Raw genomic sequence first — 25,823 nt, 5'->3', positions numbered from 1 at the left:
GTAATTGACCAAAAGTGCCCATTCGAAACAAGAGATGAAAAGTACGGAAAATGATTTTAATCAAATAAATAGTACCTATTTACAAAAGATAATTTTATTTTATCTTATTTTAATTGTATTAACGACAGTTTATTTGTTTTCGGTAAGAATATCATATACCATGAATCATAGAAATCAGTAGAAAATATTGCTTAGTTAAATCATGCACTGTGCCGGCTATTAAAGATTTAAAAGCAAATAAACGGACCGCTTGGAATGCATATATCTAATTACTAATTGCAACTTAAAATAATACGGTGTGCGTATGTCAGCGATTTTATGTCGTTCTCTGAGATTACATAATGATAATAAGGCTTTGTGCTTTGTGGTTCTTCAGTTGTTATTCTAACTTTACAGTTAAATGTTAATTGAAAATGGAAATTCGAAAAATATATCGACAATCTAGTAAATCGCTTGCCTGAGAGTTTTGGCAACACTGATCTCCATAAGCCTAATGTTATTTTCTTACGCTCTATAGTGATTGTGCCCGTCACCATCCGACGGGGGATCCAATCAATTGCATCTACAATCACTCTCTCTACAATAGTCTTTGTTAATATACTTATTATATATATTCTATATATATATATATATATATATATATATATATATATATATATATATATATATATATATATATATATATAGGTACTTATTTTCTCTTACTTTAAAAGGAGCATAGGTCAACCAGGAGATTCCGCTGTCCGTCTCTATGTTCGTGCTTCTTCCGCCAATTCTTCGTGCTTCAATAAATCTTTTTAGGTACCTCAGGGTTTACCTGTCTACTAGGTTCTTGAAAATTCCAGGTCAAAGCTTTTTTGAATAGCGTCATCTCGTTTTCTAAAAATGTGGCTGTGATTTTCACTTACATTACCTTGTAATATTGCTGGAGGCAAGATCGTCTTGTAATAATGCTAGAGTAAAGTATATGAGCAAGTATTGGTTATTTTCAATATCAAGAAGTAAGAAGTAGAAAGAAGGGAAGATAACGCCACTGTTCTCTGTGTCTAAATTGGATCGAGATTGTGTATTATACAAATATCAAACTATTCTTTTGTATTTTTAAATGAAAAGTGTCACGATTATTAAGTCAAGGTTTGATTTAGATTTGGGTAAGTCAATTAGAATAAACGTAGACGTTGTAAAGTAAAGATATATTTTTATTCTTTTTTAACTGCTTAACATTGAAAAAAACCTATCTCTCCAAACTTTACAGCAGGTTCATCCTTCCACAGTCCAATTAGTCTTTTTCTTTTGGACTAATTATCTACCACGATTTATGAGTTAGTCTTCTCTGATTACTTGTTGCCCCATTTAACACTCACCCTTCTACCTTTTTAACATCATTTCACGTATTTACGTATATAATAAAAATATTGACAACATAAAATTTAAACTAAAAGTTTAAGCTAAAAGTTTAAGTAAATTCTGGAAAACATTTTATTCCTTCATACAATCTTTATTATTTTTCAAAACGAACATGCATTATTTTAGTTAGTCTGTCTCCACTCCTCGAAGAGCTATCACTTTCTGTTTATTAAAGTTTCCTACGGACTTTAATATTTTATAAAAGACTTCAATCACTTTTCTCGTATATCTAGGAAAGGCATCCACGATTTAGGTTAAGGAGTTTTAAAGTTCCATAAAAAGGAAGAGATGTTTTATTAAATGATAAAAAATGTACAGGATGGTATGTTTTAATCGCTTTTTAGAAGGCTCTTGGCCATATCCTGGAAAAGAATTGTAATAAATGCACAGAATAAAACAATTTTTAACAAAAGTGGCGCTATTAAATTTCGAAACATCGATAGATAAAGCAAAAAAACATATGTTAAGAGTTTAGTACAGCTGTCGCCGCTTGTCACATTCTAGCTACCATCGATTATGATCATCTACAGGTCATCTACTTGAAGGTTAGGTTAGGTTTCCACTTCGGAAATTAAAACGTCAATAAACGTACTTTTAAAAATTAGTTTGAGAATTAATTAGTTTGACTAATGTTTGTATTTTGAGAACGATTTTCGAAGTGAAAATTGAAATGTCAATACACGTACTTTAATCTTTAATTGTGGCTTATTCCCATTTAAATAGTAATTAGATTATTTCCTAACGTAGCGCGCAGATGCACAGGACACGGGTTGTTTAGGGCCTACCACTCAAGGTTTGGAAAGGCTGACATGGATGTATCTTTATACTGCGGACAGTCGGATACTGTGACACATACGATGTGAGACTGCAACAGGTGGATAGTAAAAAGGAACAGAATGGATATAGCGACAGGTGTGCATTTTGTTGCAGTGAGAAAAATGAATTAGAGAATGATTGAAAATATAGCAGGTTGGATTAGTGTACACAACTACTCCCTGCAGTGATCAAGAAGAAAGACGAGAAAGAAAGACAACTAGACCAACGCTAAAGGTAAGAGGGAAAGATGCTGGAAGTTGAAGGTAAAAAAGGGCGTTTTAAAGTAACTCGGATACAATCGCCGGGAGTACAAATAACGAATCCTGCACTAAGGTCAGTCAGGCGGAGTCCTGAGATGTCTTTTGAAGATTCCAGACCCCGTTCTAATAAGACGGAAAAAAAAGGTCATCTACTTGCAGATTTCTATCTTCTATCTGACTGTATATTTCTTGCTTCTACCATATTCTTACCTTATGTTAGCTGAGCTCTTACCTTTGTTCTGCGGTTAGTAAAGATCCACTGTAATCCATATTTTTTGCAAAATGCGAGCTGTACAAGATCAGTATAAAAGAAGCAAGACCCGACAGCCAAAACACAGAGGATGCTGAAAACATGAAATGAGAATACTCAAAAGAATTCCAGAAAACGAGCTGAGGGGGATCGAATAAGAAGTTGAAATCACAACAAAATGAAATGTACACAATATAAACGAGTGTTCAGAAAAATGATATGTTACATTCAGATCAGTAGGATGCTATACAAAAGAGATATTAAAATACAAGGGAGAAATCACCAACTGGTAGAAAAAGTATTGGTTGACCGCGTAAGAAATGGAGTGACAATCTTCCGTAAAGCCAACTTGCCAATGAAAGCAAAAAAAAAAGCAAAATTGCTTATGTAAAGGAAAAGGAATGAGAAGAAGATATTAGTATTACAAATCAACTAAACGGAAGACCAAATACTATTCTTATTTATTTATTTTTATTTATGTATACATTTTAGAGGCTATTTTTAAATTTTTAGCGGAATTCGCTACCCAGGATCAGTTCGACTCGAGCGGTCGAACAGTGAAGACGTGCTTTGGTGGGAGCAACTGAACTGTAGTCAACGGAGCTTATCAACTCCCGGTTCGTAAGACACCGCGCGTGGCGAACGCACCTGTTTTTTATTAAAGCAAACAGCCGATGCGAGGCTGTTTCTAGTTAAACCGTCGAGGAGCTGTTTTTATAGGCTCCTCGCGGAGGCTTTTAATAGCTTCGCGTTTGCGAAATTTACGGGTTAACCTCAGTGTGTCGTCAGGGATGACACTGTAAGGCTTTGACATTTGACAAAGTCGAACAGCAACGGCCCCTGCTCCTGAGGTGAGAGTAACAGCAAGTGGAGCCCTCCCTAAGAAATTAGGGAGTGAACATCAGCGCAGGTTCCTGGGACGGCACCCAGTATACCGTTCTGGCAGCGGTCAGACGGCGGCAAAAAACAGCGCATTTCGAAACCAGAGGGCACAAGAAGCAGAGAACGACCACGAATGAGAGATGTGGAAGAAGACCTACAGATTCTAAGGGTTAGAAGATGGAGGGAAGTTGCCAGGAATCGACAGGAGTGGCGACTTCTTTGTGAGCAGGCCAAGATCCACAACGGATTGTCGAGCCACTTATGATGATGATACATTTTAGGACATTGCCGGAGATTTTTCATGGGTTTTTCTCATGATATGCAATGATAATACTAACGGAAGAGTTTTGCTGTTACATTTAAGTGGTTTTGTCTTCTTAAAGACAAACCAGGTGCTACTATTTTTTCTGACAGTTATTTTCAAGGTAATTATGTAATAAAATCTATCCTCCAATAAAGTCGTCCCAGAAATGCGCATTAAAAATATTAACAATATCATTTTAAAGTCCTTTACTTAAAAATATGTAATGTATATCTGAATTACGATTATGAATTGGTCAGATAAAATTGACTTATTATAAAGTTTTTGTATTATCAAGAAATAAAAAAAAATTAATTTAGGTTTTAAGAACGATTTCTTAGTGAAGTGGAAATCTTAATTTTCACTTCACTAAGAAATCTTTCTTTCAATTAAAAAGCATCATTACTTCTCAATAAATATAGAAAATAACGTAGAATAACATAGTTTCATAGCTTTAAATTAATATATTATTTTCAGATGCGTAGTTTCTTCTCAAAGTGGAGGTCCACACTTAGTAACGTGGTACAAAGATGGTCGACAACTTCCTAGTACCGGAAGGGGCTCTAGCGAGACGCTCATTGTAAATAATATCGGAAGAGAAGATCGAGGAATGTACCAGTGTGTCGTACGAAGAGCGGAAGGTGATACCGCCCAAGCTGCTGCCGAACTTCAACTGGGAGGTAAGTTATTTTATACATATTATTCGCAAGATTTCGCAAAGACCTGAAATTCGAAATGTATACATATCGACAATTTTAAAAACAATAATTTATTTTCTCGGTAGTTAATGGAAGCATATTTGGGAGAAGAGAACAGCAGCTCAAACAGGGTTGCCAAAGTTCAGCATAAGGTGATACTAAAGGTCTCAGAGACCAGTATGTCCGTTTAAGGGTTAATAATTAGTGTTAAAGCTTACAAATTACGAAGTCTTTCATCATCATCCAGCCTTCATTTGTCACGTCCACTGCTGAACATAGGACTCCCTTAAACTTCTCCATTCTTTCTGATTTTGTGATCTTTGTTGCTTTTGGGCTCTTTGTTGCACGACGAAGTCTTTGAATATTTAAAAAATGAGAAGAGATAAGTATAGGACGCCTAATATATTTTACAAGCTAATTAAATTTGCCACACGAAACCTAATAAATTACAGGGTGTTCTATTTACAATAACTACGGTATTACAGCTTGAGTGTGCTAATAGAACAATCTAATATTTTGACCAATCTAATATTTTGTGACAAATATAATAAATAAACATGTTTAAATAAGACAAATAGTCTTTTATTAAGGTCCAAGAACAAATTTGTCTTCGAGTCTTAGATTCGTAGATATTTAATTTTTTCTAAAACGTTACATTTTTAGAAAAATCAAAATAAATCAAAACACGGTATAATTAGGTATATGGCACTTGTTCCGTCTCATTATAATTTAGTTCATATTATTTTTTGATTTTATTTTATTTGAATTCATAGAGTTGTAATTTTTAAAGTTTTGGGTAAATTTTAGTTCCCCTGAAATCTATTAAAACAGTGGTTCTCAACCTGGGTGGCGCGCCCCCCTGGGGGGGCCTGAGCGAATTTCAGGGGAGGCGTAAGGATACAAAGAAAAAAAAAGAAAAATTAAAAAATATATATTTTGTTAAAAAACAAAATATTTTGTATTTCGTATTTTTATTTTGTTTAGAAATATTTTTTTACTTAAACGTGATTAAAATCGTGTTACTCATACACACAACCTGAGTTAAACACGGGAGTCTTGTGTATGGCAACATCGTAGGAGCGCAAAGTATATTTACCAACACTGTATTGCAAGCACTCCTGACTCCAGACAGCGTCTGTGTGCTGTTTGTAGCAATCAGTGTAATCGTTATCAGTGTTAAACAGAGTGATCGTTTGTGAATTATTTAATAGTATTGTATAACAGCTTTGAAAATCCCCAGTCACTTCCAAAGATAAGATTGTATTCAGACGATTATAAATTGATGACATGGCTCTGGATTTGAAAAATCAACTATTGCAAAAGTATGGTTTTACCTTTATGGAGGAAAACGGAAGTCATTTATTTACCTCAGTGTGTCAACTGCCTTGCTGTTCTTAGTAATGATCCAATGCGCTCCGGACGTTTGGAACGCCATCTAATTACAAACAATTCATCTTTGAAAGCTAAAGGCCCAGAATTTATTATTGCCAAAAAAAATCAGCCTAAAACGTATGAAACTTGACTCTACTGCAAATTTTCGTGTTGAAAATGAGAAAGTTGTGGAAGCATCATACAAAATAGCGCTTTTGATAGTTAAAGACAAGAAATCACATACTATTGGTGAGTCACTAATTAAACCTTGTTTACTTACTGCTTGTAGTACCGTACTTAGTGAAGACAGTTGTAATAAAGTAGAAAAAATTTCTCTCTCAAACGACATAGTAAAACGTAGAATTGATGATAAGGACAATATGAATGATTACCGTTTTTACCCCAAGGTAAAATTATATAGTTGTTAGTAATGCCCCCTCTACTAGGGGTTTATGTTAGGCATTTGCAGTAATAGTTCTATGAAAATTATCGTCGTATATTATTTTAATTTAATAAAATAATATTTTATACCAAATATATCTCACGGTAAAATAATAGTGGGTCAAGACAGCATTCTTATAAAAGTAAAGCTTATTTTTTTAAGAACAATTTAAAAATATAATCAAATGTAGAGTATTCTATAATGAAAAATATAACTTTACAACTATAACTCAACAACTCATATTTTTGGATCACCCTGTATAATTCCTCTTATTTTTAAATTGTAATGGTAATGGCTGTATTGCTGTAAAGAAAAAATTAATAAATTAAATATTAAGTAGTTTTCAGAGGATGGACCACCATTTATACACACATAATAGAGAAAATAGAAGAATTAGATTCAAATCAATAATAAGAAAAAATAATTAGTTAATATAATATACATAAAAGCCAGAGACTACGCACTAGGTAAAACTTCTGCTATTTGTTTCAGATGCGCCTCCAATTCTGCTGTACAGTTTTATCGAACAAACTCTGCAACCGGGCCCTGCAGTATCTCTTAAATGTAGTGCTTCAGGAAATCCGACTCCCCAGATATCCTGGACTTTAGACGGCTTCCCGTTACCAAGTCATGGAAGGTAAGGATATTTATTTGCTAAAAGAATACACACAACAAGGTTATTTGTTTTATGGATTTTTTTAGTTAGTTTTTTAGTTACTTGAATTACTTCTTCAAAGTTCTCTACAGGTATTTGATTTTTTGATAAATTGGATATTGGTTCATTTACATATTTTAAGCTTGGCGAGTCACGTAATGTACAAAAAAATCTTAGATGGGACAATTTTTGGTCCAATAGGGCTTTTGTGGCCATTTTATTAAGCTCAGAGCATTTTATAAATAACGTAATTGATCGAATTCTGTATGGCAGTTAGAAAACAAAAAAAGGAATGATTAAACAAATCCGGTATAAACTTATCATATAACTTTACAGCCAGTTTAGTCGTATCCACGACACTTCAAACAATAACAATGATATCAAACACAATTAAGTAGGCCGACCGTGATAACAAATAAAAATCAACTTAACACGACCACGATCGAAGACTGACTGACTGACCACGTTCAAAAACTGACTGATTTAATGACCAAAATAGAGCCAAATTTAATAACATAAAAAAAGCTTCTTCTTCGAGCAGAAATTAAGCTATAATAAAGAAGATTATAAAAATAAACCAATTTTAAACTTCTACCAAGAAATATAATGAAAGCGAACCCAGCATAACAGCAGAACAAGATAAAAAATAATTCTATTAAGCAGAATTGTTGAGAACATAAAATGATAGGCATTTGAATCGAAAGAATTTACACTTAAACTTAAAAAAAAAAACTAAAAATGACAAGCTACGTAGTAAAAACGCTTAATGATTGCTTAATGATTTATAAAAAAGATCTTTATAAAAAGAAGACGTTGCAAAATATAAAAATTATAGGTAAATATTGTTAAACTTGAACACAACATTAAAACCGAAGTTAAAAATAATCTGGGCAAATATCAAGCAATCTTTAGATCAAACAAATCAGCAATTGACTAAATTTTTACAGTGAAACAAATCTTATCTAGATCATACGAATTGGGTTTAACAATAAACGTGTCATTTATCGAATTTAGGCAGCTATATAATATAATCAGATATGTTTAAAGCACTAGAATATTTTAAATTGCGGCACAAAATAATATGATTTAATGCATACTCAGTGACAATAAAACTAAAGTTATGATAGAAGGACCATGTATCATATAGTTTTAACATCAACAGAGGCACACGACAGGGTGACCTTTTATCAACTATATTTTTCAATTTAATCGTTAATAGAATTTAATGAGAATTAAAATTTTTTTTTAATAAATAAGAGGAAGCCAGGGAATATGGATTGAATATAAATGAGGGAAAAACAAAATATATGGTACTTAAGGGAACTCCTAACCATTTTTAACAGTTATTTTAGATTATTAAGCAATTAAATTACTTGTAAGTAACACTTAAAATATGAAGAGTAGTCTATGAAGAGAGTAATGAAGAGAGACATTTCTTCTACAAGTTTTCCCTGAATATACCTTCTTTCTCACCTTTTAACATCCACTACTTGGTTTAGTTTTTCTTTTACTTTAGTTCGAGATCACATGCAAATGATGTTCTTGGTGCACCAAATATTGCCTGGCAGTCCTTACATTCAGGTACCTATAACTTCTTTTTTTTATCATTAAATAATATATTTGGAAGTGATTTTGTCTACTGGTCTATGTGATAAGTTGACTTCCTCTGTTTTGAAAGAATATGTTAAAAATTGCCATATGTAATGCTTTTGGTACTTCCAACATATCATTCACAGCTTTATTTACAGTTCCAAAGTCTAGTCCTCCATATATGGATTTATATCCTCTCTTGTATTGGCCCACATATGCATTAAACATTTGACACATCAATCTGTTCGGTAAAATCTGCTAACGCTCTAAATATTGGAAAGTTATAAATAAATGCGAACATAGACCAATAATAATGGTACATCATTAAATATTTATAACTGACAATTTCAAAATATAAATACGAAATGACTTTCTCGATATATTTCAGTGATGCATTTCCATCTGTTAATGCTAGTGGTTCGGCAAACTGCACTTCAATAATGTAGGTGTAATAAACCAATGTTAACAAGGTATAAGCAAGAGATGCAAGTCAGTGGTGTATGTACTAATCTGTGAGGTTCGGGTTTTCGATTTGATGAATACAAACCCGACAGGGAATAGGGCAGAGGAAATATTTTATACGATATAATTAAATTAAACATTTTATTAGAGTTTATCCCCAAGGATTATAATATTAAAAACAAAAAAAAAACACTTTCAATATGACTTTTGAATTTTATTACATCTTTCATTTTAAATACATAGACCCAGTCATATGAAGTTAGACAACCTAAATTCTTAATTTGAATTTTTTGCATAAACTAGTTTTTAAAAAAAAGTCCTGAGACATTTTTATCGCAGCATAATAGTAATTAATAATGGGGCAAATATGTCCCAACAGTAACGAAAAAGCAGTATAGTATGAAAAAAAAAATTATGAACTGTAAAACATTCTATGTAGGTATGAAAGGATGTAAAGCATCTAATAAAAAGTGGTACTTGACACTGATGACAAATAACTTTTGTTCGTTTTTCGATTTTAAGTTCTTGTGGCATTGTTAACTTAAATATTTTGTTTTTTATAGGATTAAGCCAGCCACAATTATTGGTGGCGATTACGATGAAAATCAAATTTTTTAATTAACCAATATTTGACGTTTCGATTTGAACTCCGAAAATCGTTTTCAAAAAAAAGGTTTTTTTGTACAAATCATTTAGAAATGTGTATAACCAAAGATTTTGTTATTGGTTCTGTCATTTCAAATTTGACATCTCTGACCTAGATTCCGTAGGCCCTAGTAGGCCCCCTTGTCTAGTGGCTAAAACACATTTTTTAGGATGGTGTTATTGCCCTAGTAATATTAAATTCTGATGGCTTTTGTGTGTTTTAAGTTATATGTTTGTGTTAAAATTATCATAGTTGTGGTTTTGTATCGTAAATTGAGCAATTGATTTATTAATGTGTGTATTGTGGGTTGCATAGGTATTGCGTGGTAGATTGTAGATGGTGTGTTTGACCTCCTATTACTCAGTTATTGTTAATATGTTCTTGTTGTTGACCTTTTAGAATTAGCAATCAAAGACGACTACATTCTACTAATGGGTTTGCTACACATTTTTTTTTCTTGAGTAGGATGAGGGCTACTTCGTTGATTTTCTCTTTTATATGTATTTTTCTTTCATGATTATTGATGCATCTTTCCATTGTATATGCAAACATGCCTGGAACAACGAGTATAGACCACAATAAAAATATACGTCAATAAGCATGAAAACAACGGACATAAAAAAAGGAAAATCAAAGAAGTAGCCCTTACCCTACTCAACGCTCTAGGTTTGACATGTCAACTTTAAAATGACATAACCAAAAACAAAATCTTTAATTATACACATTTCTAAATAATTTGTATAAAAAACCTTGTTTGAGAACGATTTCCTGAGTGGAAATCGAATCGCCAAACATTAGTTAATTAAAAATGTAATATTCATTACAATCACAACCAATAATTGTGGCTTAATCCCATAAAAAACATAATATTTAAACTACATTCATTTTACATATTCCCAATTGTCATCAGACGCACGTGACAGCCAAACAGGGTCGTACTGAGGTGTATCATATGATTTTTAAAAATATTTACTTTTGAAACTATTAGCGTAATCATTAAATCACACTTAAACTAAACTCTAAAAAATAACACGACCAGTTAATAACTTAACAATAACTATAACATACAACACACAATATATTAACTTAAAAACCAAAACGCTACAATTTGAATTTAAACAGACTGGCAAGTTTGGATCTGTAACATGAGAATCCGTCTGGTTTAAGGCAATAAATTATATTTAATAGCCTCTTGACGATTGAGAGGGCGAATATCAACACGTGCGTGTGTTTACAGATGGGAATTTGCTAAATGAATGTACTTTAATGTTAAACACAGTACGGTCGGGAATTATTATATATATTTAATCATCCACCATCGTAAACAAATGGGTTTCAAAGTAAATACAAAGAAAACCAAATAGATAAATTATCAGCAAAAACAAAAATCTAGCTAACAACTTAACTGGCATCAGGATAAATGAAGATGATTGCAAGTAGTTCTAGTATTTTCGGATGACCACAAGAAATTTGAAGAACTTTTAAATGTCCTAAATATGGAATTTCGAAGAAAAACGACAAATATCAGAGAACCAATAGTCCTTAAGGAGAGATTAAAGTATTCGGGATGCTGCAAATTGTACAGTTTAGGGTAGTCTTGCCCCAACATAATTAGTTTACAGATATTTATTTTATCAATCACTTAAACAACTCAACTGAAACGGCGAAAAGTCCGTACCGATTAATGCGCGCTCTGCCACAACAGACGATGAGTCATAGTCATAGGTCATAGGTCATATCCGGATGTCCTGAAAATCTTTCTTTTGGGCGGAGAGTGCGGATACTGTGGATCGTCCAAGTATGCACATCTCAAGGGAAATCAATGCTAATGTTTTTTGAAAATTCCTTGCGCACCGTCCGACCGTGCCGACCCGACCTAGTGCGTGCTAAATTTAAGAGTACGTTTATTATCCTGGTGTGTATTCAACATTATATTCTCTCGAATGGAAGCATGGACTCTCACTGAAACAATTGAAACACGATTCTCACTGAAACTTATAAAATAATTGAGGCTTTCGAGATACGGGCTAACTATAGAATGTTAAGTATATACTAGTCAAACAGATTGACGAATCGAGCAGTTTTTAAAACGTTTGAACAAAAAAAGACAACAATATCAATTTAAACGACAATTGAAATTATTTTTTTATATAATAAAAAATCCAAAATATAAACTACTACACCAATTATTATAAGAAAATAAAAGGGAACGTGGTACAGAACGACGAAGAATATCCTGACTCAAGAACCTCCACCAGTGGTATCAATCAACAGCTTGACAATAAATATTTAGCAAACAAATAAATATCATGCCACCCGTTGACAATGTTTTAAATGACAAGTTTAAAGCTTAAAGAAGAAGAATTAAGTTATTTTCTAATAAAGACATGTATTTCTTTTTTCTAAGTACAAGATTTCTTGTTTTTTAGATTCTTGCCAATGGTTTGAATTTCGTGTTTAAGGCATATTTAAAGAGATATTTTTTAAACTATTTGTACGAAGGATATTTTATACACTCTGAAAATAAAAAATGTCCAAAATAAATAAACATAAATATTGGTTTTTTTTTTGGGAAATCGCGTCGCTCATCTGCATTTTTCTCCACGATTTCTTTAACCAGACTTTGTTTATTCATATATACTATCGTACATGTTTTTACGACTCGTACTAATTAATTACACTTACAACTGTCTTCAACATTTGTCCGAAATTTGGTTTTAAATTCCTTAATAAGTTCTTCCATTTTGTTACGATTTTTATCTTAAACAGTCTAAATTTTTGTTTTCTTTTACAGCAATTGTGTAGTATTTTAAACTGAAAACGATTTTACACAAAGACTACGACAGTTGACCCCTACACAGAGCGCCATTGACTCAGATTTAGCGAGTTGAATAAATCATTAAAGTGCCTGAATGCATATGTTTCGAGCTTCGTTTCCGGTTAATTAGGAAGCAGTTATGGGTTCGCGAACTTCAGAAAACTAGCTTTGGAAACTTTGCGGCACTTCTATGAGGAATCTAGGGATTTGCATCCTTGAGATAGTCTAACAAATACACTTAAAGCAACTTTGGAAGCAGTAATTTTGAAATAGTGTGCTCACTATTGATGTATTTTGGATTTACGAGTACGAAATGCGTTACTCTTAATTATACTTAATACTAAAATCTGTGGAATGTTGAGACTTACATTAAATGGCCGCATAACTCGTTCGATTTTTACCGTCTTCACAAAGCTTCTTCATTTCTGACTGTATAGCTTTTTCAAAAGGTGTATTACCTCTTCCGCTTCATCGTATTGACATATGGATATTTTTAAGTATGGCGAACTTTACCAAGATATTCACATAGGGATATTCATATAGGGGATATTAATGCACTCTGTAAAAGTGGTGTAGGGCTCTGTAGATTAATTTGGATCGCAGTAGGACATGGACACCCATATTTCTTCTATTATACATCATAACTATCGTAAAATGTATTTTCATAAAAAAACTTTTGCTGGTATACAGCTCCCTATCTCAAAAAATGGCTTGGAGCGAAAGGGGTTAACATCTATCTTTTTTAAGCCTTCCTAGAGGTTCTGCCATAAAGTTAGGTTTCGTATATCTGTCATCATTACTTCTTCTTCCTTCTTCTTCTTCTTCTTTGCCTTTTGTCGTCCATGTTTGGACATAGGCCTCTTCCAACTCCTTCCATCGGTCTCTATCCTGAGCAACATATTTCCAATTTGTTCCGGCTATTCTTTTAATATCATCAACCCATCTTATCTGTGGTCTTCCTCTTGGTCGTTTACTTTCGTAAGGTCTCCAATGTTGTATTGTAGTATTCCAACGTTGGTCTTTTTGTCTAGCGGTGTGGCCCGCGAAACTCCATTTAAGTTCGGCAATCTTTATTGCTATGTCCTCGACTTTTGATTTGGATCTTACCCAGTCGTTCCTCTTTTTATCTGACAGTCGTATACCTAACATTGCTCTTTCCATTGTTTTTTCTGTTGTGGCTAGTTTATTCATGTTTGCCTTGGTTAGGGTCCAGGTTTGACATCCACATGTCATGATAGGAAGGATGCATTGGTTGAACACTTTACTACTCAAGTATTGGGGTATTTTGCGGTTCTTAAGTATCCAACTAAGTTTTCAAAATTTTGCCCATGCTAGTCTTGCTCTTCTAGTAATTTCCGCACTTTGGTTCTCTTTGTCAAGTCTCAGGATTTGAGCTAGGTAGATATATTCCTGGATTTGTTCTCACTGCCATTTATAGTTATACGTCTGGGGTCATCTGTGTTTGTCATTATTTTTGTTTTTTTCATATTTATTTTTAGGCCGACGTATTGGGAGCTGGCTGCTAGTTCCCCCATCATAATTTGCAGTTCCTCGAATGTGCTCGCTATAATCACTATGTCGTCAGCGAATCTGAGGTGGTTTAACTTATTGCCATTAACGTTAATGCCATAGGTTGACCAATTTGTAGTTTTGAAGACGTCTTCTAGGGCAAGGTTGAAAAGCTTTGGCGATATTACGTCTCCTTGTCACACTTGTCTTTTAATGGGGATGGGATTTGTATTTTCATCTAGCTATACTATCATAGTTGCATTTTCATATATATTATGTATTAGGCTCACATCTCGATACTATCAAACGCCTTTTCATAGTCGACGAAAGCAAGAAATACGGGTAGTTGGTATTCATTTGCCTTCTCTACCAATGTTCTCATTGTCAGCAGGTGGTCTGATCCTATATCTGCCTATATCTGTCTGTACTATATCCTTTGCGGAAGACAGCCTGTTCAACCGGTTGGTAATTGTACATTTTGTAGGTTAACCGATTGTTAATAATCCTCATAAATAGTTTGTATACTTGACTGAGCAACAATATAGGTCTATAATTCTGTAGATCACATTTGTCCCCTTTTTTGTGTAAGAGTATTATTGTAGTAAGAGTATTACTTCTTAGTATATGATTTATCCAGGCTACTCTACAGTATTACATTTGTTAACAAATCCTAAGTATTTTCTGGTTACTGTAAATTCTTCAGTTGCTCTTACTGGTCTTTATACGGGCCTAAAATGGATCTGATAATTTAATTTTTAAAGTTTATTAAAGACGTATGGCGTATGCCGACGGCATTAATATATTAAAAAGCTATAGCGAGGAAATAAAGGTATAGTGCATAGAACTCAAGAGAGGTGCTAGACAGGATGAACCACTCATAAATATTCAAAAGACTAAGTTTTTTCAAGTCTCACAAACAATCAAGCACAACTTCACCACAACAAAAGGACATCTGCAGGGCTGTTCCACATCTCCAACCCTATTTAAAATATACTTAGAGAAAGCTTTGAATACATGGAAAAGAAAATGCGAAGGCATGGGAGTACCAGTACGGAACTAATATCTATATACGTTAAGCTTTGCAGACGATCATGTAGTGATTGTACAAGACCAAGACGACCTCAGCTACATGATGAAGAAACTACAAGAAGAATATACCACGGCTGGCCTAGATATTAACCTCGCGAAAACAGAGTACCCATCTACAAGTGAAGAAGACAGAAGATCTACAGATTAATGACAACGTTACAATCAAAGGAAAGGATAAATGCAAATACTTGGGGTTTATAATCACGAAAAAGGCAACGACAGAGAAAGAAATTACACAAAGATTAGGACAAACAATAACAGCAATCCGACAACTTAACTCAGTATGGTGGGATAGATACCTAAATATGAAGACAGAAACACAGACAAGAAAAACAGCAGTAAGATAGTAGCAACAGAGATGGAATGCCAGCGAAGATGCTGTAGAGTAACAAGAATAGATAGGAGAAGTAATGACGAAATAAAGCAAAGAACATTAATAGAAACAGACATACTAACATATATAGAACAAAAAAGACTAAAGTGGTATGAACATGTAAGAAGAACTAGCGACAGCGGATGGATAAAGAGAATAACCGAATGGAGCCCCATAGGAAGGAGGAAAACAGAACGACCCTGAAAATCCTGGAGGAACGAAGTAAATGACGCCATGAGTAAGAAAGGCCTAAACGATAAAGAATGGGACAACAGAAAGAGATGGAAACGGTTGAGCGAGGGAAGGCGTTGAATACTGCAGAATCCTTGAATATATATAAAAACAATCAAGATTAGTGGATGCATAAATCCAACAACAATTGGTAATAAGACTTTCTTAAGTCTCAAGGACTCTAAACACCTGGGTAGTATAATCAACGACACTAATGAGATTAGTCAAGAGATAGCGACCAGAATACTGAATGTAAATTTAGTAGCAGATAAAAATAAAGCTCATTATATACAACACCATGATAAATGCAGTAGTGTTATATAAATGTAAAACACAGTTGCATGACTTTAAAAGATCAATAACGTCTTATAACCTCTAAAAAATTAAATTAATATATCCATTTTAGGCACTTATTAAGACCACAAAAGCAACTGCAAAATTTACATTAACCAAAAAATACGGATACTTTACCTTTGTTAACAAATGTACGATCCCTTAGATTAACCTGGATAGATCATATTCAAAGAAGCAATGATGCCAGAGAGCCGACACACAACTTTTTGACACAAGCTATAGAAAGGCTCCCATTAGATCGTACTCGATAGAGATTAAGTTCCAATGAAAAGATAGGCTTAAAAGAAATATATGTTAATAGACATCTCGAAAAAGCAACACAGGACGAAAAAAAATGGCGAGGCTTTGTAAAGAAGGTAAAAATCTCAACGAGTTATTCTGCCATTGGAAGTAAGTCTCAAAACGGACAATTTCGGACAAACGAAAAGTTATTGAAAATGTTCATCTTCACGATCTTTTTTATTGAACCAAAGAACAAGATCAATTCATTAAAATCTATCATTAATAACAAAATATTGAAAAGGCTCGGTCTCTATAAACTTTAAATTGCAGCGTAAGTCCCTCCAAAAGAGGAATCCTTATCCACGACCTTGCTCTTCGGCCAAAACACGAGTAACCATTCGCAAACGTTTCAATTTATTGGCTTACTTTATCTCCAAGTCCAGTGATTGTTCAGTCCCCCTTTTAACCCCCTATAAGCAAAAAATTAATATTGTTACAATGTAAAGAGTGTGGGAAGCTGGAATATTAAAAAAATAAACATAGGGGAAGGCTAAGACAGGCATGAGATAAAGTAGGTAGAAGGAGATTATAGAGAAAGAGTGACATGGACAGACGCAATGATGAAATCGCAAAGAATGGAAGCAATTTGTTAGGAAGTAAATTAAATTTTACACTATTATATGGTAGAAAGATGATGAAAACTTTTATAATACTGACGTAGGATATGAGCATTATATTTCTTTCTTTCTCACTATTATTGAATATATCGCAAGGTTTCTACTTCAAACACCTTAATGTTATACATTATTTACAAAACTTTATGTAGTGTATTAACAAGTGTACCTTTTATAACCCAATTAATGTCTAAGCAGACGAAAACATTTCATAAACACAATGAGAATTCAGCATCATCGCATATCTTCCTATCTACAATAAAACTTCTAGTGGTGTGTATGAAAATATAGTTGCTCTGGGACTTAATTAGAAAATAGTTGAAATTTCCGACGAGAAAACCTCCCAGTAGACCAAAACTTGTTATATAAGGTAATTTAGTGAAGGCAATAAGTTGAAATATGACTTAATTACGACGTAAACATTCTCATGGATACAGAAACAAGGAAAACCCGTAGAATATTCACTCGAGTTGTAAACGAAAACCCGAATATTGTTAAAAAGTTAACCGAGTGTTTGTGTAACATTGTTGGTTTATTACATTATTTAACTACAAGCGTTACTGTTTAAGCGAGTATGACTGAGAAATTCAGGGGAAATTTAAGGGAAATAAGAAAAGTTGGCTGATATAAAAGATAAACTACAACTACGTACAAACTAACTATACAAGCCGTAAGGTGTATATTTTTAAATGAACACTAATGTCACAAAAGTATAAACATTCTTCATTCCTTTAAGGTATATATTAAGTAAGGTAATTAAGGTATAAATTTAAAATTAAATTGTATGAAATAAAAGAAATATCTTTAAGGTAAAAGAAATAAGAATAAAACTTACAATCAATTTATTCTACCTCCAACCACCGGTTTCGAATACTATAATTTGCCATGCATCTTCAGATCAACGGTCCTTGGTAAACTAAATAATGAAAATATAATAACCCATATTGGGGTGCTGCTTTTACAAAATATATAGCAATTATGCCAATAATATATGTGTGCAATTTATTAAGTGTAAATTACAATAAATGAAATAAAAATTAAGTAAAAAATAATTAAGTGGCAATTGAAAATTAAATAATCTTAGTTACATGGCGATACAAGGATTATTATTAAATGTTTGAGAAAACATAGTTTAAAAATCCGTTATGGTAATGTGGTGACAGGAGATCATCGGTTTTACTGCAACTATTTAACGAGTAATGGGAAAATTCTTTAAGGGAAGAGTGATATTAACAACTATAGTAAAATTCCACTATTTGGAAGAGTGATTTCATCGTTTAAATGCCGAATGTCCTTAAATTTAAATGTACTCAGTGGCGCCCAAAAACTATCCGTTTAATTTGCGTTTTCTCATCAGAAATCGTAGAATATATAATTAGTACATTTATTTGTGCTTCTCTATAGCAGACGTAACCAAAAGATGTCGTACAGTGTAGCCGATTCTTGTTCACAAGTAGCAGTTATGGTCATACAAACCTGAATTCTTTGACGCAGCGATTATAACCGACATGAAAATTCCAAAAATCGAGTTTTTTCAATAGTAAAAATTGAGCACAAAATTGTATTAAAATAAATTTTATTTACATGTTCAGTTTTCTTACATAAGTTTGTAAAATAAAAATTGATATGTTACATTTCATTCCCATTCCGTTTCAAAAACTTGGCAACTTGGGAATTTGTAAAGCATCGTAGCGGTAATATCACCGCACCTGCCGAAGCAAGAAACGCTCATTAACATAGGCGGTGCTGGCGGAAGCGCTTCTGTTGCCTAGTGTGATTATATTTTTTGCGGTTGAAGTTTGTGGTGATTATCCTAGTGTTATTGGAGTTTGTCGTTTTATAGTAAATTTTTAATTATATTCTGTGATTATAAAAATATAATGGACTAACAACCGAGTTGTTCCAAGAGAAGACAGCAAAATGTTAACGTCAGAAGAGAAGGTAGTGATACGATATGAAGGAATTGAATTGTACGATGCAGAAAAATGGCATCAAATATTAGCAAAGTGGTCGATATTTGTAGCAGTTTAACAAAAGTATCCATTAGCTGTATTTATCTTGTGCCTAAAAATACATCGGAAAATAAAAAGCAAGTAAAATGTAAAACTAGAAGTAGAAAAAACATTGTTTTGGGTGACGAAACAAGACATTTTATTTTCGGAGTAAAATTCTGACGGAGTGATCCCAAGTGTTGTAATCTCTGCTGCAGTAAAGTCAAAATGTGTGTATGAAAAACAAAATGTGAAAATAAATAATACATACTTTCCCAAACATTCTCCCGCTCCAAAAACGAATGTTTTTAAGAACAGCTGAAAGTATAAAGATATATAAGACATGAAAAGGTCGATATACTAATAAAGAGTTAAGTAAGAATAAAATTTTACATTTATTTACAAATAAGCGGCGGTCATATTTTGACCAAAGAACATTATTGGATGCCGTCTGAAGCTGTGCTAAGATTAACAGTGCGTACAATACCATCAAATAAAAAGAATAGCGTCGAATGAGTAGAATTTTTCGACTTACTAACTAGAAAGACTGTGTCAAACAGAATACCGTTGGCCTCTTTTTCTATACGAATTCTGTGTGGTGCGAAAAAAAAAACAAGAAGAAGAACAGCGTCGAAATCTCGGCCTGGTGTCACATTTCAGACGGGAGGCTTCGGCGACAGCCGAGGAGTAATGATGTTTCTACGAGCTCCACGATTGGAAAATGCCAGTTTGGTGAAAATTGTAACAATTGTGCCGATGATAAAACACGACTAACACAATCAGAGAGATTTTGATTAGAAGGCACATAATGCCGAGTAGAGCGTGATATAAGTTCTTGTATGTGTTTAATACGATTAACAATTTATGGGTAGAAAAATTAGCTCAAGGGAGCGCAATCGCCGAATCAGTCCAAACATCGGAAGATCGAAAGAAGAACCCTTTGACACATGTGACTAGATCAGCAAGCAATGTGGCTGCCAAGAGCTCCAATCTTGTCGGGTCAGAGCTAGCATGAAAATTGGATGAGACTCGTTGACAAAAGTGACTAGATCAGTCAGCAGTATAGCTGCCAAGAGCTCCGACCTTGCGATAGATGGGTCGGTATCAGTTCTTGCATGTGTTTAATATAATTTGCAGTTTGTAGGTAGAAAATATAGCTTAAGGGAGCGCAATCGTCGAGTCAGATCAAATATCGGAAAATCGGAAGGAGAACCCATTAAAAAAGGTGACTAGATCAAAATATATCTCTTCAATAAATATAAATAACTTTTCAATAAACGTGGTACACACGGTGCGACAAGGATAGGTGCGACATGGGAGTTAACGTGTTAAGAAATCGAGAACCTGTGGCGCTCTATGGATTTGTTAATCATGGGTGTAGAAAAAATGTTTGGAATGAAAAAAATATATGATACATTGAACTTCCTTCAGGTTACTGATAAAAGAATAAAGTAAGTTCGACTTAATGTTTCCTTAAAAATCTCTAACAGAATTTTAAATTAACGGATCATTTTAAAGACGGTTTAACAACGATATTTTACTTGCTTCCCAATTTGATTTAGACTAATGTTAACAATAGCTTAGAATTGGTGAACAAGTGACCTCCTTTAAATAAAAATCAACTAGTCTCTAGTCCTAAAACGTTGACACTATTCCTGATAAAAGATCTGTTTTCTTGTCAATTATTCACTATGTATGAACAAGTTATATTTATACAGTTGGTTTTTATATATGAATATCTTATAATTAAAATTAGTAGAAAATTATTTACTTTGCTGTAACATACGCTGCCGTTTGATCTTTGTTAAAACGAATTAATTTAAAACTCCAACTTTCCTGCATTCCCAACAGCGGTATTTTATTTCTTGCTTTTACCATCTAAACATTTTATTGTTTCTGTCTCGAATATCGGCCGGACATCCTACACAGATTTCCATAACAAAACAGTAAACGTAGGCAACATGTGGCAAAACTCAAGACTAGGTCAAACAACAACCAAACTGTAACGTTTTTGTGCTTGAATAAATGTAGTAAGCTTTTCGGTACATGAAGCAAAAATTAGAGTATTTCGAAATTGTGGTTGCTGTAGGCAAGATTGTAATCGTTTTAAGGAAAATTTAATAACTAGAACAGAAATTAGAATTAAACTTAAATCGCCTGTAGATCATATATTCAATTAACACAAAGGTCCTTAAAATGCGGTGCTTGATTAAAAAATTATTGACCATTTATAGTAAAGGGAGAAAAATTTGTACAATTTAAAAAAAATCACATCTAATGTGGTAATTTCGAGCTGTATGAAAGGCATAAAGAAATAGTAGGGATATAATACCCTAATTGGTAGGGATATAAAAATATGTTTCATAAAAATAGGTAGGTTTACTGTCACCTCGGGGGAACAAATAAGGGTCTAACCACCTTCTGATATCCCCGGGTGCTCTGTAGAGGGCTTCGAATATACTGTCGAGAGCTCCTCTACTAAAGTCCATTTTCGGGTTATGGACTCGGAAAATATTTATATCTTCGGTGTCTTGCCTTGAAAAAGGCAAGATATTTCTTACACAACAAATTCCTCGTCGAGGATGGTACATTAGGTTGTGGTCTTCCGATGGCTTGTCTTGAGAAAGACAAGATATTTTCTTACATGACAAAGGATTGTCGAAATAAAAACGCCAAGTTAAAGTTGAAAATAACTCTCAGCCACAGAGTATGGAAAATAGAACAGGAGCAGAGCCCCGAGAGCACTTAGCTCTCGGAGAGCCCGTGAGGGACTGACCTGGCTGACCTGAAAATCGCCAATATTTATATGCGCTGTTCGAGCGATAAATAGGGATTTCCAGGTCAAGGGCCAATGGGAAAATTCGAGGCGGGGCGATGCGCATCGAAATGCGTACTAGTCCACAGACTATCGCATTCGATGACATTACATGGTCAAGACATGTTAAGAGCAAATAAAAACTAACCACCCAGACATATTTAGTTAGCAATACCAGTACAAAATAGAAATGGGGACCGACAATTACTGCCCAGCTAAGGAAAAGTGCCGTAAGTTCAAAAATATTGAATATTGAGTTATATATTGTTTCCTACATTTTTAACCATGCAAAATTTCTAACTAATCCCTGCTACCCCTGAATGTTTTGCAGCATGTGCATCAAAAGTTTCAAAATAGTAAGCAAGACTGCTGTAAGTGTAATAAACTAACCAAGAATATAGTATAAAGTAGAAACCCTCAATTCAGAAGAGTGATATCATAGTTTAAACGCGGAATATCCTCAAATTTAAATGTACACAGCGGCCCTCGAAAACTGCCTGTTTTCTCGATTGCAATTTGCGTTTCCTCATAAGAAATTACAGAATCTATAAAGTAGTATATTTATTTGTGCTTCTCTATAGTAGACTTGACCAGAAGTTGTCGAACAGTGTAGCCAAATCTTGTTCACAACTAGTAATTATGGTCATACAAAACCTGTATTCTTCCACGCAGCGATTATTACCGTCATAAAAATACCAAAAAACATGCTTTTTTCAATAGTAAAAATTAAGCACAAAATTGTAATAAAATAAATTTTATTTATATGTTCCGTTTCGTTACGTATTTAAATTTATAAAATAAAAATCGATATTTTAAAACATTATTTTTCAATCGTTTGGCAATGTTGGAATTAACGAGGGAACTCGGTTTTACAATTCGGATCCAGACATGCAGTAAAACTAGTTTTTATTATTTTTTGCCCAAGAAATGAACGAAGAAAACATTGGTGTTTCTATGGGTAAATAGTGCATGTGTTTTTGTGAGTATATTTTATGTGATAAGTTTGTAAACTTATTGTTGTCAATACTGTTTTATCAATACTGTATTGTAGTATTGATAAAACGTGTTATAGATAATAAGAGTGTTATAGTTTGTCGTTTTATAGTAAATATTTAGTTATATTCTTTGAAATTATTGTATATATAGTATATATCCAAATTATTGAAATACAATGGACGAAAAACCGAGTTGTTCCAAGAGAAGACAGCAAAATTCTGATGTTGATTCCAAGAATGAAAAGCCGCAAAAGAGACGGAAAATGTTAACGTCCGAAGAGAAGGTAATGATACGAAACGTTTATGAAGGAATTGTCGGCAGAAAAATGGCATTAAACGTTAGCCAAGCGGTCGACATTTGTAGCAGTTTAACAAAAGTACCCGTTAGCTGTATTTATCGTGTACTTAAAAATACATCGGAAAATAAAAAGCAAGAAAAAGGTAAAACTAGAGGTAGGAAAAGCATTGTTTTGGATGACGAGACAAGGAATATTATACGTCGAAAAATTCATTCATTTTATTTTCGGAGTGAAATTCCAACACTGAAAAAAATTTCTCAAGAGCTCGAAAATGATGACTCTTTACCCAAGATATCTCGTAGGGTCTTAATCAGGACCATGCACGAAATGAACTTTCGATACGTAAAACGCAACAGAAAAAGTATGCTATTAGAAAAAAATGAAATTATTCTGTGGAGAAGAAAATATTTAGAAGAAATACGAAAAATTCGCAGCACTGGATGCAAAATATATTATTTGGATGAAACCTGGATTAACGAAGGTCATACAGTTGGAAAAGTTTGGCAAGATTTAAATGTAAAAAGTAAACGCGAAGCATTTATAGAAGGCTGGTCTACAGGATTAAAGGCTCCATCAGGAAAGGGACGGCGTTTAATCATCACCCTTATAGGAAGTGATACAGGGTTCCTTGATGATGGTTTGCTTCAATTTGAGTCGAAAAAAACAGGTGATTATCATGAAGAAATGACTTCTGAAGTATTTGAGCGCTGGTTTAAGAGAATCTTACCAAAATTGGAATCTGGGTCTGTGGTTGTTATGGACAATGCGCCATATCATAGCCGCAGACTAGAACAATTACCGACGACGGCATGGCGGAAAGGGAGAATTCAAGAATGGCTTACAGAAAAGGGGATTGCATACGAAGAATCAATGCTCAAAATTCAACTACTTGACATTGCACGGTTAAGGAAAATTGAATATCTTAAATATGCTATAGATGAAACTGCAAAAGATTATGGTGTCAAAGTTCTGCGTCTACCACCACATTATTGATTACCAACTTAATTCCATTGAACTTATCTGGGAGCAAGTGAAAGGAGAAGTAGCACGCAATAACAAAACGTTCAAATTAAACAAAATTAAGAAACTTTTAATTCAAGCAATCCTCCATGTAACTCCAGAGAAATGGACTAAATGTATAGGCCACATAATTAAAGAAGAACATCGTATGTGGGAACTTGACACTCATATCAAAGTTTTACTAGAGCCAATTATAATTACACCAGGTGGTGAAGATAATGACAGCGATAGCAGCACTGCATCTTCAGGTTTAGACAGCGAATAATATTTTCTAATAGTTTAATAAGAACATCAGCATAAAAAAAAACCAAAAACAAAAAAAACGAGAAGAACATAGTAAGTGTGTATAGTGTTAGTGTTTAAACACATCAAAAATTACTTTTATTTTGTTTTTATAGAATTTGATTTTGTTTTATAGGATTTTATTTTGTTTTGTTTTATACTGTTTAAGTGTTTTGTTCATTTAATTTAATAAGACAATATGGCTCTTGGCGATTACCCATTTAAAAAAAGTATCGCGCCACAAGACATACCTCTGGGGTGGTGTGGAAACTGTCTTAAAATTTGTTTTAAAAAAATTTCATTGTGTAACTCTTTAAGGACGGGTCACGTCAAAAGACGTTTTAGCGTAACTTCCGCGACAGCCGGTTGGTATCAGTAAACTTTCTGCAAAATTACTTCTTTTTTATAGCTTTTTGTTTGCGGCATTCTGTATTTTTAGGGGAATGTAGGGAATGAGCCACAAAATATTTATTCATATGTTTATTTATTGACGTTTCGATCTCTATATCCAGAGACCGTTTTCAATTATACAAATGATAGTACTATTTATTTTCTATGGCTTTTCGCTTGTCGTTCTGTATTTTTAGAAATAATGTTGGGAATAAGCCACAATATATTTATCCAAATGTTTAATTTACGGACGTTTCGATCTCTATAAAGAGACCGTTTTCAAACATACAAATGACAGATATATTTATTTTTCTATAGCTGCTTGTTTGTGGGTGGCATTCTGTATTTTTAGGGAGAAGGTTGGACATAAGCCACAATATATCTATTTACATGTTTAATACATTGACGTTTCGATCTCTATTCCGTTTTTAAAGATAGAAAAAAAAAAGAAAATAAACAATATAAGATTATAAAAATATATAATAATAAACAAATAAAAAAAATATTACTATCATTTATATCTTTGAAAGCGGTCTTTGGATATAGAGATCGAAACAGTAAAAACTTGTAAATAAATATATTGTGGCCTATTTCAAACATAAATATTTGAAAAATAAAATATAATTAAGGTTAAAATAAAAGTAAGTGTACGTCACTGGATTTCCAAACGGCTTTCCGCATTTCTGGGTTTTTAAACGATGACTCACTCTCTCAAATATTGAAATTATACTTTTTAATTCGTTTGCACATCCTGCGTTTATGCTTAGTACACTGGACTTACGGCAGTGTTGCTTAGTGGTTCTTTAAACAGCTGATGTACATACTGCATTTTATTATATTATATTATATTATATATTATATTTATGTAAACTGTAAATTGTGAGGTTATATTTGTAGCAAACGAGTTTCCTAATAATTTGCTGTGTTCAGTTTAGTTTTTAATAAGCCAATATTTGGTTGTGTTGCAGTGGTTAATAAAAT

General features: G+C 33.3%; 1 protein-coding gene across 2 annotated transcripts in view; it reads left to right on the top strand.

Moving 5' to 3' along the window:
- Positions 1 to 25,823, top strand: part of Dscam2 (Down syndrome cell adhesion molecule 2) — a 572,707-nt gene that overhangs the window by 372,901 nt on the left and 173,983 nt on the right. For both annotated transcript variants that reach the window (XM_072535610.1, XM_072535611.1), the window contains exons 8-9: positions 4,394 to 4,596; positions 6,920 to 7,064. In XM_072535610.1, the coding sequence (XP_072391711.1) occupies positions 4,394 to 4,596; positions 6,920 to 7,064 (348 nt within the window). The remainder of the gene's footprint in view (positions 1 to 4,393; positions 4,597 to 6,919; positions 7,065 to 25,823) is intronic.

The sequence above is a fragment of the Diabrotica undecimpunctata genome, chromosome 6 (assembly GCF_040954645.1).
Source record: "Diabrotica undecimpunctata isolate CICGRU chromosome 6, icDiaUnde3, whole genome shotgun sequence".
NCBI classification, from domain to species: Eukaryota; Metazoa; Arthropoda; class Insecta; order Coleoptera; family Chrysomelidae; genus Diabrotica; species Diabrotica undecimpunctata.
This window is presented reverse-complemented; position numbering and strand designations above follow the sequence as displayed.